This window comes from Otolemur garnettii, unplaced genomic scaffold, assembly GCF_000181295.1.
Source record: "Otolemur garnettii isolate 467f Iridium unplaced genomic scaffold, OtoGar3 scaffold00015, whole genome shotgun sequence".
Classification (NCBI taxonomy): domain Eukaryota; kingdom Metazoa; phylum Chordata; class Mammalia; order Primates; family Galagidae; genus Otolemur; species Otolemur garnettii.
This window is the reverse complement of record NW_003852410.1, coordinates 21919353-21937259: the sequence shown is the minus strand read 5'-3', so window position 1 is coordinate 21937259 and position 17907 is coordinate 21919353. Positions and strand designations below refer to the sequence as shown.

General features: G+C 41.2%; 1 protein-coding gene across 5 annotated transcripts in view; it reads right to left on the bottom strand.

Moving 5' to 3' along the window:
• MAGI1 (membrane associated guanylate kinase, WW and PDZ domain containing 1) overlaps nucleotides 1-17907 on the bottom strand; it is a 682664-nt gene that overhangs the window by 66372 nt on the left and 598385 nt on the right. For all 5 annotated transcript variants that reach the window (XM_023510627.1, XM_023510629.1, XM_023510631.1 and 2 more), the window contains 2 exons: nucleotides 12804-12986; nucleotides 11363-11983 (listed from right to left, as the gene is read on the bottom strand). In XM_023510627.1, coding sequence (XP_023366395.1) covers nucleotides 11363-11983; nucleotides 12804-12986 — 804 coding nt within the window. The remainder of the gene's footprint in view (nucleotides 1-11362; nucleotides 11984-12803; nucleotides 12987-17907) is intronic.

Genomic DNA, 17907 nt, shown 5'->3' with positions numbered 1-17907 from the left:
CCCTAGAGTTTGAGGTTGCTGTGAGCTATGATGCCACAGAACTCTACAGAGGGTAACACAGTGAGACTCTGTCTCAAAAAAAAAAAAAAAAAAAAGAGAGAGAGAGTGTGTCTCAAAAAAAAAAAGAGAAAGAGACTAAATAGTAACATTCCTTAGAGCAGGGACTTTTCACATGGGAAACATCATTAAAGTTGTTGACACAAATTAATTTTCATATGGAAACAAAATCAGGTAGAAAATAGATTATCTGAAGATATCTGGTTTCTTTCTTTTGGTTTATTTGTTTTTTAAGCATAAATTAAACCAAAAGGAAAGGAAGAATAGCTGGTCACTGGAATTTTGAGATGGTGAAAAGAATTCCTAGGAAATGGGTCCGTAACAGGTCTGCATTCCATGTAATCCATTCATGGATTGTTAGTGAATTTGTGCATACTGTCTTTGGGTCTCAAACTCTTTGTCTGGACAAGTAATCAATAAGAGTAACAATATACATAAGAAATGGCAAGCCTGTGGCAAATCAGATTTTCTGTCTCTAAATAAATGCTTTTAAAATCTAAAATAATTTCTAAAAGAAAGATGGCTAAAAAATACATGAGTAGATCATGCCAAATAATGCCAAGGGCCAGTTCACAACTCTAATCCAACTAATGCAAAGCATAGCTTCAGTCTAGAAGTTCCCACGAGACAGTGATTTGTCGCCCAGGGAGCACTGGCCAATGTCCAGAGACATTTTTGGTTGTCACAGTTGGGGTAAAGGGGCAGGTGTGCTACAGGTACCTGCTAGGTAGAGACCAGGGATGCTGTTAAACATCCTACAATGCACAGCCTGGACTCCTGCAACCAAGAATTTTCTGCCCCCAAATGTCAAAAGTGCAGAGGTTGAGACTCTGTTCCAGTTCACACAGATGCCACTGTCACTCCTCATCCTTTCTACTCTTGTCCAAATCTGTGTAGCACAGACTCAGATGGAATTCACTTGTTCGTCTTGTCTCCCTTCTAGATTGCATAAGGAACATCCTCAGTCCATGATTAAGATCAGGAATGGGTCAACAGGGAAGAGGCTTGTGACAAATGCTATTAGGACTATGACATTACATAGAAAAGAAAAACAGTTACAGTGTAACCTCAATTGACTCGACTAACAGAAATATATAAAATTTCAACAGTTTACTTCTAGGGGAATGATCAAATCTAGGCCCATTTTCGGCATAGTGTATTCTCTCATATGTCCTGTCTCCTCCCCCTTCTTAAAGACTTCACTACTGCAATGTGTGAACAGAACGAATTCTCCTTTCCCCCTTTGATCACTAGTTTTTCCAGTCCTCCGAATCACTCCAATCCGTGTGCAAGAACGCTGTGTTATCCATCTTAACAACCGAACCCAACCAAACCCTCTCCTTTGACTCCACCTCCCTCTGAAGCTTGTACTCTTGTCGGTTCCACTTCACAGCAAACCTTGGACAGGGTGTCTATCCCACTGCCCCACACTCAGGCTGACTTCAGGGGCCCTGCTCTCAAAGGTGGCCAGGCACAGGCAGCATTTCCATCCTCATAGGCCTCCACTGCTGGACCTACCAGTGCTGCTGGAATCTTCTCCGGACACCATCTTCTGGATTGCATGACACCTGATTTCCTGTTCTTCTTCCTATTCATGGTGGCCATCTCTACTGCCTCCCCAACACTCCTCTCTTTCTGCCCTTTTCCTCACTAATCTCACTCAGGCTCATAACTCTAACTACCACCCACATCTGTGTTTTATGAATTGTATGAACATGGCTCACGATGAGGAACACATTTTATGAGACATTCCCACATGCACACACACGTGTGAGTGCCTGTGTGCACACATGCAGTCAGCATTTCATGAGGAAAGTGCTCATCTTGATTGAGTGTGATATACTCTGATAATCACTTTCTACTCCATTTCACTTTCGAGAAAAACACAGGCTGCAGCCCAATCCATTGATTTCATGGCCTAAAAATGTAATGAGTCAGAGCTCATAGTCTGTGGAATGCTCATTGATATAATAATGGCCCATAAATGTACATTTCTCCTGCCCTGACCTCACCACCACTAAACTCCAGATACCAAGCAACTGCCTGTATTTCTGCTTCACCTGGATGTCAAATGAGCACTTCACAACTAACATGTGTGTTGGGAGGAATCTGGCCTCCACGGCTCAAGCCCTGCTCCCTCTCCTATCCCACTTTCAAGCCTCAGTGAAGGTTCTACACAGGTCAAAAATTCAGGGGGTATTTTTGACTCCTTACTTATCCTCTCCTTCAGCAAATGATAGCTTGTGAGCCATGTAAAGTTGTCCTGGAACACAACCAACACATCTGTTTATATATCGTCTGCCAAAAGAGCAGAGTCGCGTCGTGGGGACAACCACGTGCCTCGTTACAAGGAAAAATCCTATGTTTGATCTACGAAGTCCTTCTGACTCTCCTTAATATGTCCCGAACTCTCATGCCACGACTGCCGCTGCTATCACTCTAGTCCAGGCTGCTATACTTTTGTTCAAACAAACCACTTCAAGAGCCCCAATAAGTCTCCCTCGTCCACTCCTATTTTCCCAAAATATATTCTTCATGTATATGCCAGAGGGACTATCTGGACAGGTGACTGTGAGCCTGTCCCTTTGTTGCGTGTAAATGGACATCACATTAAAGTGAAATCTGAACTTCAGATCCTGGTCTCCAGTCGCTGGCCATGGCCGCCACCCCTCTGTGTTTCTCCAGGCACACGGGTCAGTCTCCTTTCCAGTTCTTTCTTGGGGTCGCTGCACTAACTGTGACTTCCCTGTAGTCATGTCTCACCCCTGTACCTGCCTCACCTGCTCACACACCTGGTTTGTTTTGCTTCAGAGGACTCTTCTCTGGCTGACATTTTCGCATTCATCTATTTACTTCTACCCTTTCTCCCCCTCCCCAAGAATAAAAGCTTCATGAAATGAGGATCTTGTTTGTTTCATTTGCAGATGGTTCTGTTCCATTCCCAGTGCCTAGACAATGCCTGGCACACAGTGTTAAGGATTTTTCCCCCCAGAAAGTTACAACAAAGCAACTCCCTCCATTTGAATTCAGCACTTAAGTAGAACAACAAAATAACAATTCCACAGCCTGCCAGCCCTGCGGAATTACACCCCTCTTCCAAAAAGGGGACGGGTTGCTCCCTCTCCTTAATGAGAATTGTAACTTGCGCACATACACATTTGTAATGAATAATGCAAAGAACTCAGTGCATTAAATTTACCTTCAAGGAGAACAAGACATTGCCTTGTGTGTGCCAACCACTTTGCCTTATGAATGAAATGCAAATCATCCAATAATGTGTGAAGTTGGATAAAAATGTTAGAACGAATAAGTAAAGGTTTGCTTAGGTTTAAAAACCACGAGGCCAAAAATCCATAAAGAAGCCAGAGTTCCTTAAGATGTGAAAGTGAGGAGTAATTTTTACGCCTTATGTAATGAAAGAATCAAAATGTTTTTATATTTTATCTTATATCTTGCTGTAAGTCATCTCAAATATAAATGTGACCTGTCATTCTATAAAGAATTCTCAAATACAATCCTTGATAACTTTAAACCATGGCAAATAAATGAAAATAGCAACTCAAAACTGCATTATTAATGAAGTCCAGAAAGCCCCTTAAGAGCAAATCCGAATGCCACCGTGTTCAGCACCACGAAGTGCTGGGAAATTTGCTAATTTTAACTTGAACAACTTTTAACAGCTAGGAAAATCCAGGCAGCATGCAGGATCTGACAAGGTGACTTGACTTCCAAATTGTTAGAAAAGCTAAGCATCATAAGTAAGCAATGAAGTCAATTAATTTGAGGCATTAAATCACTAAATCAGATAGATGTGAGTGGAGACAAGTAGGTTTGCAAACCCATCCTAGAAAATGTGCTGATACCTCATTGCTGAATATCACTGCAGTCACCTTCGAAGTGCTCCCCTTGGGAATGAAACTATGGGCCAACACCTAGTCTGCCCTTCAAAGCACTTTTTCTAGGATGAATTTGCAAATTTAATTGTCTGATCTCACACACCTAGGAGATTTGAACATCTTGCTTTATTTTTTAAATAGAGTTCTGACAAATTGTAATTTGCTAATACCTCATGTGGCAGATCACACATATAAAAATTGTAGTTGTAGGGGATTCGGTAAGTTCCCACCTAACGGGAACAATATTTAGGTATATGACATACTCCCTGGGTGAAGGATGTAAGTCTACCTTACAAAGGCAAAAATGTAACTTAATACTCTTATAATAGTCTGAAATGTGTATGTGTATATGTAACTCTAAAAAGAAGAATTTCAGTTGCATTTTTCTTGAGTTTTAAAGTTTCTTCTACTTTTTGGATTAGAAGTACTTTAATAAATTAATTTAAATTAAGCTCCTTAAACATCAGTCCAGTACAAAACCTGAGATCCTTCATGGCCAGGAGGAGTCCTGTAATCCCTCTGAAAACCTGATGAGACCATGCCAGAACTGAGAAAGCATAGATTGTACCAAGCTCTTTACACTTTTTAAGTTATAAATTCCCTGAGTCTGAATTTTTTGCAGCCCCTTAACATCCAGAGCTTAACATATAAAGAACTTAGAGCAATATCTATGCATGGAAAGAATTTAATAAATTGGACTTATTTTCATTACTATCTGTGTAAAAAGAATTTCATTAGTTAAGAGATTGCCTTCAATTACCCAATTTTCTTCTATTTAAAGGTATGAAAAAATAAGAGAAAGGGTAAAATAAAGGATATTCAATATCTCACTTCTGAGGATAAGACACTTCAATTGCTGTGCTGGCCAACAGTACTTGCTGTGATGGTGGAAATGTTCTCTATCAAGACTCCAATACTGTAGTTAGCAGCTGCATGTGCCTATTGAGCACTTGAAATGAACTGAATTTTATTTTATGTTATATTATTTTTAGAGACAATGCCTTGCTCTGTCACCGAGGCTGGAGTATTGGGGCACAATCAGAGCTCACTGTAGCCTCAGATTCTTGTCCTCAAACAATCCTCCCACCTTGGCCTCCCAAAATAGTGGGTGAGATCACAGGTGTGAGCCACTGGGCTGGCATGAATTTTAAAATTTACTTAATTTTAATTTATTAGATAGAAGCTACTTTACTAGACACTGGAGTGCACACTTTCAGGCCAGCATGATTCACTGGCATGAGGTGCCAGTATCTGGGCCTACAGACACACTGATCAAAGCATCTGTTTGTCCTTTAGGGCAGCCTGTGACAGAAGGCACAGGCTTTGCAAACAAACAGACCTGGGTTCAGAGTCACACTCGACGTCATCGTTTAGCTGTGTGACTTGGGGGTGGTCAATCTCCCTCTGCCTGTTTCCTCAGCTCAAAAATTCTCCTGAACATAAGCATTTATGAAAACAAAGGGCCTAGCATGAACTTATTTTTTTCATTCAATATGCATAATTTTCTGAATATCTACAATGTGCCAGGCACTGTTTTTAGGCAATGGGGATAAAGCAGTGACTGAGACCAAGTCTTGGCTCTTGAGAAGATCACAGGTAGGTCTGATAAGGGCATGAGGGAGATCACAGAACAGACAGATGGTGCTGGATGCTACTTTGTTTTGTGTGGAGCAGAGAGAGCAGGTTTCTCAGATGAGAGAAGATGAAAGGACCTCCGGGCAGAGGCCTGAAGGATGTGAGGGCGGGAGTCCTGGAGCTATACGGAGAAGAAAAATACAGACAGAGGGAGAAGCCAGCACCAGGGCCCTGACCCAGGATGCAGAGTTTCCGCTCAATGATGGAAGGCCATTTTGACACGAGGAGTGTCTTGATGGATTCATCTTAAATCAGTCCAGCTGGGGGAAGCAATGAGCCCTGTTGTGAGGTCACTGCCAGGCCAGGTGCCATGTGACAGACAGATGGCAGAGAAGAGGTGGGATGTAAACTGAGTCTGGATATGCTGAGGAAGGAGAGCGGCCAGCATCTGCAGATGTGGATACACAGGACTCCAACAGTATTAGGATATTACCTGTAAATACCCTGGGCTCCTCTTTCTGAGGCCCTGCTGCTCAATTTGAGACACTCTGGCCGTTAAACATGTAGGGGGTACAATTTGCAATTCATTCCTCAGTCCAAGATTGGGCGGCAAAGAGGAGCAGGGCACCGGATCACCCAGGTTTAACTCTGGTGCACAGCTCACTGTGGTTTCCATTGTGAGGGTTTTTTTTTTTTTTTTTTTTTTAACTACTTTGCCTGATGTCAGAAGGAAAACACACACACTCACACACACATTGATTATGTGCTTAGATGACTGAAATTAGGTATTGCTTTTTTTTTCTGTTTGGATCAGTAACAATTTAATGAACTAAATATCATCAATAGATTTTGATGAGAATTAAGTGGCACCAATTTGCCCACGGCCTTCATGCTTTACTCATTCCTTTATGCATGAGATACACTCCTCAACAGTCCTGGTACTGAAACAGTTTCTCGCCTATGAGCCAGTGGGCTGTTTAGCAGAATATTCAAGCTTTCTCTAGAGCCGGAATTTCTAGGTTAAGATCCTAGCTGTGTCATTAATGAGCTGTGCGATTTCATAAATCACTGAAACTCTCTGGGTCTCAGCTTCCTCTTCTCTAAAATGGAGCTAAGATTACACTTACCTCAGAGGGTTCTTAGGAATTATGATGTGTAAAATGATTAGAAACATACCTGGCATATTTTAGAAGTGCTTATTGATTAAAAGCTCATATGTGCTTTCCCAAACCAGTCAGAATTTTCTCCTTTGCTTTACACTATGCAAATTTAGTCGTAAAACAAAACCTTTTATTCCCCCCTAGCCTAGAAATGCCTTCATTTCACAGAGGATCTTGCACATTGCAAATGGGAGCAGTTTTAATATGGCTACAACGATGAAGTGTTGAGAGGTTTTATTTACATACACATGGGAGTGAGCATGTGTGCACATGTGTATGTGCCCTGCACACATGGTGGTAACACGCCTCACACACCATAAGTACTCAGTAAATGACAGTAGTAACATTATCTTACCGTCATCACCATCATTTTCATACTGAATTTTTGCCATTTAACTCAGTCTTCTTTCTAGGGTTACAAAGTGTGACTATACAGCTATACAATTTTCTCTAGTGACTTATGGATGAAGTTTAATTTATGCAGATATTATTTACTGAGACCTTACCACTTGCTAAGTTCCCTAGAAGTGGCAGGGACACAAGAGTAAAAGTTAGACACAATCCTGCCCACCAGGAATTTTAACGTTTCATGACTCTATAATCAGAGCCTAAAATTACTTAGTGACCTGACAAAAGTGTTCAGTATATCGTATGTGCAAACTGGAAAGCAAAACATCACATCCGTTACTGCTGTGAGCCGTAAAAGCCAGGCGGGACTCACGGTGAGCATCTCCAATGTCAAGTCCTCTCTTCTGAGCTAGAAAAACAGAGAACGTGGGAGCTGTTTTTCTACTTCAGAGGAGAGTAGAAGAGCCTTATGAAGACTAAGAAATCTGTTGCTGATAAAATAGACTTGAAAAGAAGAACATTGCTCTGAAATGAAAATAACACCTTAGCTTTATAAACTTAGTTTTCCCCAAGTTGTACATCATAGAATCAAAACTAGAAGGCACTGTGGGGACACGTCTACCATTGTTTGCAACTCTAGCTGTGCACTGGAACAGCCAGTTGGACTTCCTAAAAAGCAAAACCAATCCCTGCTCCCCAAAATCAGATGCCTGAACATCATACACTAAGATTAAGGTTCTGTAGGTCTTGGCAAGAGTTTTTTTTTTTTTTTTCCAAATAAAAAGCCACCCCCACTCAACTGCTTTTGATATTTGCAATATCAATAAAACACCACTGATTTATCAGGTGATTACCATGTCAGCAATTAGCCAGCTGCTACCTTATTTAATTTATGTAGATCATATGCCCGTGCAAGGCAAGTACAATGATTCTCGGAAGGCAGCTATGCTCACCATTACAGCACCAATGCCGCTCAGCAGTATTATGATTCTTATATGTTTTTCAGATGCTGAACTAAGCTAGGGAAGGTTTGTGACTTCCCTAAGGTCACAGGGTAAAGGAGCTGGGATTCAAAATTGTATCTGGTGGTCTTTCCTCTATACAAAAAATAAAGTCACTCTTGGCACAAGATTAGAGCCAGAAAAAGCTTCTCAAAAGCTTCTCCAGTTCAAAACATTCAATTTTTTAAAATTAAAAAATGAGCATCTGGACAGAAGTAGCAATCTATTCAAGGGATACAGCAGTTTAAGGCCAAAGCCTGAAGCAGAGGCCAGCTGCTGACACCTGCAGTAAAGCTTACTTTTCAATACATACTTTCTCTCAAAAGCAAAGTATATGCTCTCCACTTTCAAAAATATTGCTAAATCTTCTATAGAAACAGAGTATTCTGACTCAACACAAAATTACATCTTAAAAGAGTGTCACAGCACTAGTATGTGTGAATTACCTGAATATACAAAATATTTTATACAGAGAGACACAAATAGTCATGCTACCTATATAGTTCCTTTTTTAATAAAGTGAAAACAGTTATGGGATCACTTTTGTATCTCTTATTAATTTTAAAAGAAAATTCTTTAGTAATGACCTTTTAGCGTGATTTTCCAAATACCTCAAAGAAGTATCTAGACTCATACTAGTATCAGGTGCCAGGACTGTTAAATGCAAATGCGGTGTGCAAAATAAAACAATAAAAAGCACTCTCCAGACCAGACAGCAGAGGGAGAAACAGGAAAGGACACGCAAAGGGAGGATGGAAGCCCACACTGGACAGAGGGGCTGCTCTTTAAACACCTGAGTGTGGGCCAGTGGGCGGAGAGATATTCATGGAGGTGAGACTTGTAAGCAAACTGGTAACGGGCCCCGCTGCTGGGCATGTAGGAGAACATCTCCCAGCAACTCCAAGCCGGACCCCAGAAATTTACGAACAGTGTGATTCTGTTGATTTCTGGATAGAGGTGGGGGAGACTGACTAAAAATGCTAGAAATGAAATGTACCAGATCTTGACAAGAAAAATGTCAAAAATGAGCTCAGGACATTAAGAATTAAAATAGGTGCTACAGGCTCGGCGCCTGTGGCTCAAGTGGCTAAGGTGCCAGCCACATACACCTAAGGTGGAGGGTTCGAATCCAGCCCGGGCCCGCCAAACAACTATGACGGCTGCAACCAAAAAAAAAAAAAAAATAGCCGGGCGTTTTGGTGGGCGCCTGTGGTTCCAGCTACTTGGGAGGCTGAGGCAGGAGACTTGCTTGAGCCCAGGAGTTGGAGGTTGCTGTGAGCTGTGATGCCACGGCACTCTACCCAGGGGCACAGCTTGAGGCTCTATCTCAAAAAAAAAAAAAAAAAATAGGTGCTACAAATGTAGCCAGTTCTGCCTCAAAGTGGGAAAGGCCCATTCTTTAAAGCACAGAAAGTTTTGTCCTTAAGATGAGAACTCCTCAGAATCATGAACGGCGGTGGATTTGATGAGTTTATCAATGTGCTCACTAACAGTGACAACAGAAATGAGATTCATTAGAAAGAATCAGTGAAGTGGCCATTGACTTTCTCATTTAACCTAGCAGTTGTCTTGTTCCTTCATCAAACCCTCGCATTATACCCCTCCCTGTAGGAGAGATGATTAAATGTCAGCCCTGATTCAAGTTAACTAATGTATGGCAAAAACAACTGTATTTATATGCTTTTGAGAATGATTAATAGTAGCTGGGGTTAGCCTGCCAACTGCAGATGTACAAACTTTCTATCCTACACATAAATCAAACACAAGACATATGGTAGATTTTAAAGGCTACTGATGTTACAGTGATTTTAAATTACTTAGTTCTGGAATAAACTATGTACATGTTGACTAATGTGACAATATATTCTGGATCATTCCACATGAACACTATAAAATACGACAGAATTAACAAAATGAAAGTCTTAGAATCAAGAAAAGAGAACACGTATTTAAAAGCAAGGAGTATGCTTCTATAATTACTTGTATACTGGTTTAGACAAATTTATGACAATATGGTCCTAGTAAGTGCTATAAGTTACTAGGTCCTAATGAGACTTTATAATTGGTCCTCTCAAAAGTGAATCTAATGGGATAGAAAAACGCAACACATCTGTAACAGAAATGAAGGAGCAAATATAGACGAAGTGAGAGAAAAGGGCGGTTTGTGACTCAAATGAGCAATGGCAGAATCAGAGATGTGCCTGATGTACCAAGAATTATTTGAAAGTGTCCAGGTTTTCAACCACCATATTCAGCAAATATGTAAAGATCAGTGTCACACAGAGTTAAGTAGGGCCGAGCACTGGACTGGAAACCACAGAGCAAGGGTGAACTTTTCAGTTCCTCAGTGGGCTGGCACCTTCCTACCTCCAAGGGAAGTAGTGAAGATCACAAGAGCAGCATGGGCAGGTCCGAAAGGGCTCTACAAATGGCCAGTTGTCTGTAAGTGCCAGGGGGCATCATCGCCATCATCATCAATCTTACGTTCAAATCATTTCCTATTACATTTTGGTCACTATTTAAAACCCAATTATCTGGGTAGTCAACTGATCTAGGTACAAGAGGAGACTTTAAAATTGTTCAGTGGAAATAGCATTCTTAAAAATAAAATCTGCCCAATGGCTCAAGAAGAAGGTTTGATCAAGCATTTTGGTTCACATGCATAGTCGCTCTGTAGTTTGGATTTCCTTCCAATGTCCTCCATCATTTTGAACACAGTACATGAGGCTTCATGAAAACCATGGGAATGTGGCTGCTGTGACACAAATGAGCTCCATTATTGCAACCCAACAAAGGGGAAATAAAAGTGTGGTTCTTGATCTCTTTTCAGAGGGCCCAAATATGTTGTGCATGAAATAAATCATGTTGTCAAAGAACAGAGGAACAATCATTCTCGGGGCTGTTATGTGTATAATGATCAGTCAGTACAACTCACAGGTATATACCCCGGGAGTAAGACATTTCATTCTGGTGGAAAATATTTCTTAATGTGAGATCTTAGGATTTCAGGTGGGGCAAGTGTGTGGGAGATGCAGGCAAGGAGAAAGAAAAAAGCTTAATGTCTCAAGATGTAGAATATCCCAGAACTCTGAGATTCTCGGTTACTTAAGATGTGAGTATGCTGAAGGACATTTTTAAGGCTCAGGCGAGATTCAAACCTACCACCCCCAGAAGGCATTCTGAACAAATTTCTGAACATTTAAATATAAATGAATTTAAAGGAGTACCACTTTTAAAAAGCCCCAAATAGTCAACTGAAGACCAATAAGTTAAGCAATGATTTGGGGTTAACAAAAAAATTAAAAAGCAAAACAAACCTACATACCTCCTCGTTGCACCAACAGTGTGACCTCACTTCCCTTAGGACACTCGATCAGCATATCCACCACTTGGTTGTGAGTAAGAGCCTGCACGTTCTTCTTATTAACTTCCACTATAAGATCCCCTTCTTTTAGGCCTCGGCATCTTGGACTGTCGACAATCTGTTTCACTCTTTGGCCACCACCACCAGGACTGTCTGCGATAGTAAAACCAAAGCCCATCGGCCCTTTGACTATATGAACGGTTATGAGTTCTGGCTGAGTGGCTATGGAGGATGCCAAAGAGACAGTGTCATTGGGGTAACCATGGGAACCATTCGAACCCACGTCAGCAGGGCTGCTTGGTCTGGCATCCTTCGTGCCATTGGCTTTGCCTGTCTTACTACTGTGGCTAGCTGGTGAATCATAGGTCTCTTGTCCATTCACAATAATTGGTTCTTTATCCAAAATGGCTACCGAGGTCACTAAACTGGTATTGGGGTCATCTGGGTCAAAAGGCAACGGATAACCTCGGCAGAGTTCAAGGTCCACACTGGCACCAATGGGAATGGACTGGAAGATTTTCACAACTTGAGCATGTGTGTGTCCCAAAACACAGGTGTCATTCACGCTGACAATTACATCCCCTGTAAAAGATAAGAGTTTGGGGGTTAAAATAAATAGCACCCAGAAAAGTGGTATCATTACTGTAACATTCTACTAAAACAAAGCTGAAGTAAAACTGGAGTTGGGGGTGATACTTTGAGGCATAAAGGGACTGCTTCAATTATTGAATTTTTTAAAAATTGTATTTTTAATCATTATGAGTACATAATAGTTGTATATATTTATAGGGTACATGTCAGCAGTTCTCAACCTGTGGGTCACGACCCCTTTCTAACAATGAACATTGTTCATTGTAACATTGCAGCATTAGGACGGTTGAGAACCACTGGCATATGTGATGTTTCAATATAGAAATATAACATGTGTTAATCAAATCAGGGTCTATCACCTCAGACATTGATCGTTTCTCTGTGTTAGGAACATTCTAATTCCATTCTTCTAGTTATTGTAACTGGTAGGTAATAAAGCATTCTTCCAACATCTACTGTCTTCCCCTCTAATGGGGCTACAACAATCATTGAAAGAACATTGGAAATGTCTTTCAAAAAATTTCCCATAGCTGAAATACAAGTTTAGAGTTCATTTATTCAAATGGATGTATGTTTTCAGTAAAGTGCTACTTTATTATACTCAACGGCACCCTAATGCTTCCCAAAGTTAAAATGGCTTCAAAGGTTTTAACATGTACCAAGGGATGAATTTATGTAGTGTAGGGATCTGGCTCACTCTGGTGTTTCCAGGACATTTAAATGCCTGTGCAACCATGATGTTGTTTGTTCTTGTTTGAGGGCTGAGTAGAAGTCTCAGCACACAAAACACATAAGGCCACGCGTGCTCTACCTGTTTCCATCTTGCCGTCCAATGCAGCAGGACCATCCAGGACCAAGCTTTTGATCTGCAGAAATTCATCAGGTTCGTCCCCTCCAACCACTGTGAAGCCAAAGCCGCGGCTGCTTTTCCGCAGCTTTGTGTGAATGAACTTGCCTTTCAATTCAGAAGGGTTTCGTGTAAAAAAGGGTTTGCCTGGATTAAAATAAGAAAAGCACAGGGAACTATGAGTGAAAAGGTGAATTAAGTGTAATATGAGAACACACATAGATAACTCTCCCAGCTCCTACACTGGAGCCTTCAGGCAGATATATGTCTTAAGAAACATATATTCTCTTCAGCTGGTGGATTGCCCAAGTTCAGAAGTTCAAGATCAGCCTGAACAAGATTGAGACCCCGTCTCTACTAAAAATAGAAAAACTAGCTGGGAGTGGTGGCAGATGCCTGTAATTCTAGCTACTTTGCAGGCTGAGGCAGGAGGATCACCTGAATGGAAGTTTGAGGTTGTTAGGAGCTCTGATGCCTGTCTACCCAGGGTGACAGAGTGAGATTCTGTCTCAAAAAAAACTCCATAAAAAACAAAGAAAGTCTTGTTGATTTCGGTAGTAATGGTGATTCTAGACACCACTGTTTTAAGGATGACGGGGAGGTGGGGGGGGGGGGGGTACTGTGCACAGGAGCCATCAGCTTGAGGGGCCCAAAGAGAATACTAGAGCAGAGAGCAGGGTAAAATTGATCCCAATTATATTACACCCATCTTGCTCAGTTTGTGCAGTTTGACAGAAATTGAGCGGCCACAAGCTCCTTCCCAGACAGTGGAATTGGTCTGTTTTTTGTCTTTTGAATTTTATAAAAAATCTTTTTATTTTTCAACACAGGGTCTAATATGCTGCCTCAGGCTTGGCTTCCACTAATAAAGGCAACTGAACAAAAACTTTAGTTTGTAATCAAACAGAAAGTTCAGGCTGAAAAATGTACAGAGAATATCAGAAAACACAATCACAAAGAATAATCTGACAAAAATGTATAATCAGTATTTCAAAATTAAGGGTTATAACGTTAAACTCTAAATTCAACTGATTTTTCCTGCTTAGTTGTACTTTTAAATAATCTTTGAAATAGTAGATACACGTCTACTGCTAAGAATTACTATTTTAAAAAAGTTTAGGACGCGCAGCTTAGAATATTTACAATAATAATAACCACAAACAAAAACCCAGAAACAAACCCCAAACTAACCTAAGTAGTTACTTACAAGAGCCATACAATTCTAAATTCAGCTGTCTTATTTAAGATAAATGAACAGATAATATATTTAAATAACAGAGCTAAATACCTTTCAGTCTACCTAAGGTTTTGAGTTTTCTTGATATATTCAAAAGTAACATTTTAGATACAAATCAAAAAGGGTTTGGGGGAGGTTTTTATTAGCTACTTCTCTGTAATTGAGAAACTCATGGGAATTTCTCTGGTTATCCCACGTAGCAGATCTAATTCCACTAGCTGATTCTTTCATCTCTTTTAACTTCACTTCCTTCCTATGTGCCTCGCCCTCACCACAGTTTCTCCATCTCCCCATCTGTTCCATTTCATTTCTATCAAATATGTTATAAAAAAAAATAAAGGAGAGAGAAAAAGAGCTTCTCCTCTACCACTGGTACCAGGAGCCTGGCACCCAGAAAGGAAAGTTATTTTTGGTTAGTTATAACTAAAAGGCCTTAAAAGGTCTCTGGGCATGCAGACAATTTTTAATTGCATATTTTTAAAGTTTTTGGAGCTTAAAGAGAAAGCTCTTTTAAATTCCCTGTAGTCAGAGGTCCGCTCACTAGCCTCCTCTCTAGTGCAGTCCCAAGGCCTATTGGAAGCCTGACAAACCATAGCCCTGTCACAGTGGCTAAAGGAAGGCAAGACTTGATAAGATTTGCCAGGCAAAGTCACCTGCCAAGGCACAAGGAGGATGGTATCACTTGCAGCCAGGGCTTTGGGAACATAGCTGCCAAGACAATTATCAGATGGAAAGTTTACTTTGTGGGTTGGAGGTAGACGACCTACACTCCTGCAGCAGAGGCTGCTAGGAATTTTGCGGAGCTTGAGAAAAAAAACACTTTTCAGTTAAGCAGAACATGGCTTAACAGCCATGGTATGAACAGCCATTAACTTCTCAGGGAGACTTTTCCTAACTACCTTATTAAACATTACAAAACTTCCCCAATATTTCTGATCTCCCTTACCTGCTTTTTTTGGTTCTATTTACTACCTTCTAACAGGGTAACAGGGTCTATCCCACTTACTGGTTTGCTTTCCTGTCTCACTGTCCTACACATAAGGACATAAGGGACATCATGTGCATAAGGGACATCACAGGCACATACACAGAAAACCACCAGAATGCCGGCTCCATGAGAAGTGAGGTTTGTCTATCCACGGTCTAGAATACTGTTCAGTACATTTTATGTGCTTCAAAAATTTTTGTTGAGTGAACGAATGAATAAACAAAAGCACATAGAAATGAGATTTAACATGTCTTTGAGAAGGCTGAAAGGAGCTGTTGGAATGTTAGAGCTTTTCACTCTTATTACAGGCAAACTTAGAAAATGTATCTGATGGTTTATCTAATTTTTAAGAAAATCCATTAGCATATTTGTGCTTAGAATGTTTTCAACTTAATGGAGACATGAGCAGAGCTTTGAAATTATATGACTGCTTTCCTTTTCCAGTGCTTGTCTAGAGAGGGAAGATCAGAGGGTTTCACATTTATGCACATTTTATTAATTTTCCTGTATGGGTAGGTCACTAATTAACAGCTTTGGGGAAGAAACGCTTTTCTCCTCAGAAGCAATGGAATTTAGAGTTCTCTGCTGCAACCCTGTGGGTGCAGGTCATTTTCTGAGATCCTAGTCGCCAGCCCTATACCCTGATTGTGTTTGAAAATCACCTGAGCTTTTTTTTTTTTTTTTTTGAGATAGTCTTATTTTGTTGCCCTCAATAGAGTACCAAGGCATCATAGCTCACAGCAACCTCAAACTCCTGGGCTCAAGCAATTCTCTTGCCTTAGCCTCTTGAGTAGCTGGGACTACAGGTGCTGGCCACAATGCCCAGCTATTTTTAGAGAAAGGGTCTCGCTCTTGCTCAGGCAATCCACCTGCCTCGGTTTCCTAGAGTGCTGGGATTACAGGTGTGAGTCACTGTGCCCGGCCACCTGAGTAGCCTTTAACCTGCACTGTCCTTAGTTCCCACCCTAGACTCACTGAATCAGGATCTTCTGGGTCTTGGCCCACAGCTCCATACATAAATAACTCTAAGAGCTTGTTTTCCTGCCAGGCTGGTACTATTCAGCCTGGGGTGTTCCAGGGTTTGAACACCCCAGACTGGTGCCACCCAGTAGCACTTTCTGTGATGACGGAAATGCTCTATACCCACACTGTCCAATGTGGTAGCCACTAGTCACATGGAGCTATCAAGCTCTTTAAAAGTAACTATGGAGATTGAGGAACTGAAGATTTTATTTTTTAACTGTAATTAACTTAAATTTAAATGGCAACAAATAACAAGTGGGTCTGTAATTGGACAGCAGGACTATGCAATGAGGTGTCTTACAGAAAACAAAACCACCACCAAAATCCTTCGGGCAGAAGTTAAACTATTCCTAATGAAAATGAGTGTTCATATCTGTGCTCCTCTACCTAAGGTGTGGCGTTGGGCAAGTTACTGAACTTCTCTGTGCCTGGGTGTCACCTGTATATACACAGGGGTGATGGTGATACACCCCTCAAATGACAGTTTGTTATGAATAACTGTATGGCATAATGTGGGTAAAGTGCTGAAGATGGGGTTTGGCACATACTAAGAGATCAATATATGAGTTACTGACAGTGTGAGATGAGCATGAGTACAATGGAGGGGTAGCTGCACACATGTCTGTTCACGCCTAAAGCTGGAGAGTTGGCTGGGCCCAGTGGCTCATGCTGGTAATCTTAGCACTCTGGGAGGTCAAGACAGGAAGACTGCTAGAGCTCAGGAGTTTAGAGACCATCCTGAGCAAGAGTGATACCCCATCTCTTCTAAAAATAGGAAAACCAGCTGGGCATTGTGGAGGCTGAGGCAAGAAGATTGCTTAAGTCCAAAAGTTTGAGGTTGCTGTGAGCTATGATGATATACCAGCACTCTACCCAGGGCAATGGAGTAAGACTCTGTCTCAAAAAAAAAAAAAAAAAAAAGAAAAAAAGAAAAAGAAAAAAAATGCTGGCAAGTTTTCATAAGAACACATTACTAAAATTACTACTTGCTGGGATTAGAACTTTCCTCTTGATCAGGAGAGAGTTTAGTTGAGTAGTGAATTTAAAAAATTCGTACCAAAACTGTCTGACCAAGTTAGCTATATGCCTTCTTCCTGGTAGTACTATTAACATTAGATAACCACATTTTGCTGTGCATAATGCATACCCACATTTTGGCCCAAATTTTAGAAAAACCCTTGAGAATGCGGCCCATGCTCAGCTGAGAGAGACATGTTGGGAGGGCTAACACTCCCCTGGTAAATGTGCAGATTGTACCACCTGCTGGAGCTGCCTACTCTGTGAAGGCTGTCCCTTCCCTCTCTCTCCCCTGAGACCTTTCCTCCCTGCCATGTCAAGGGCTGCAGCTGAGATGGCCATGTACATGACCGATGGAGCTTCTGAGGCCCTCAGCTCACAGGCAGCCAATTAGGTCCTAAAGCATGAGGGCAGCAGGGCCTCTGGCCTTGCCCTGCCCATCTTGCCAGCTAGTGGAGGCTGCCCGGGCCCACTCCCACCAGATACCGATTCTCTATAAAGAAGCCACAGTCAAATTAATAATAATTTATTATCTAATATGTTCTGTGTTTATTAAAGGACATTGTCACCATTAAAAATGTATCTATGCCAGAAGAAAATGTTTTACATACGTTGGTATTAATACTAATCTCACAACAATGTCAGCACATACAGAAATAATTTCTTTTTTTTTTTTTTTTTTTTTTTTTTCTTTTCCTTTTCTGAGACAGAGCCTCAAGCTGTCCCCCTGGGCAGGGTGCCGTGGCATTACAGCTCACAGCAACCTCCAACTCCTGGGCTCAAGCGAGTCTCCTGCCTCCGCC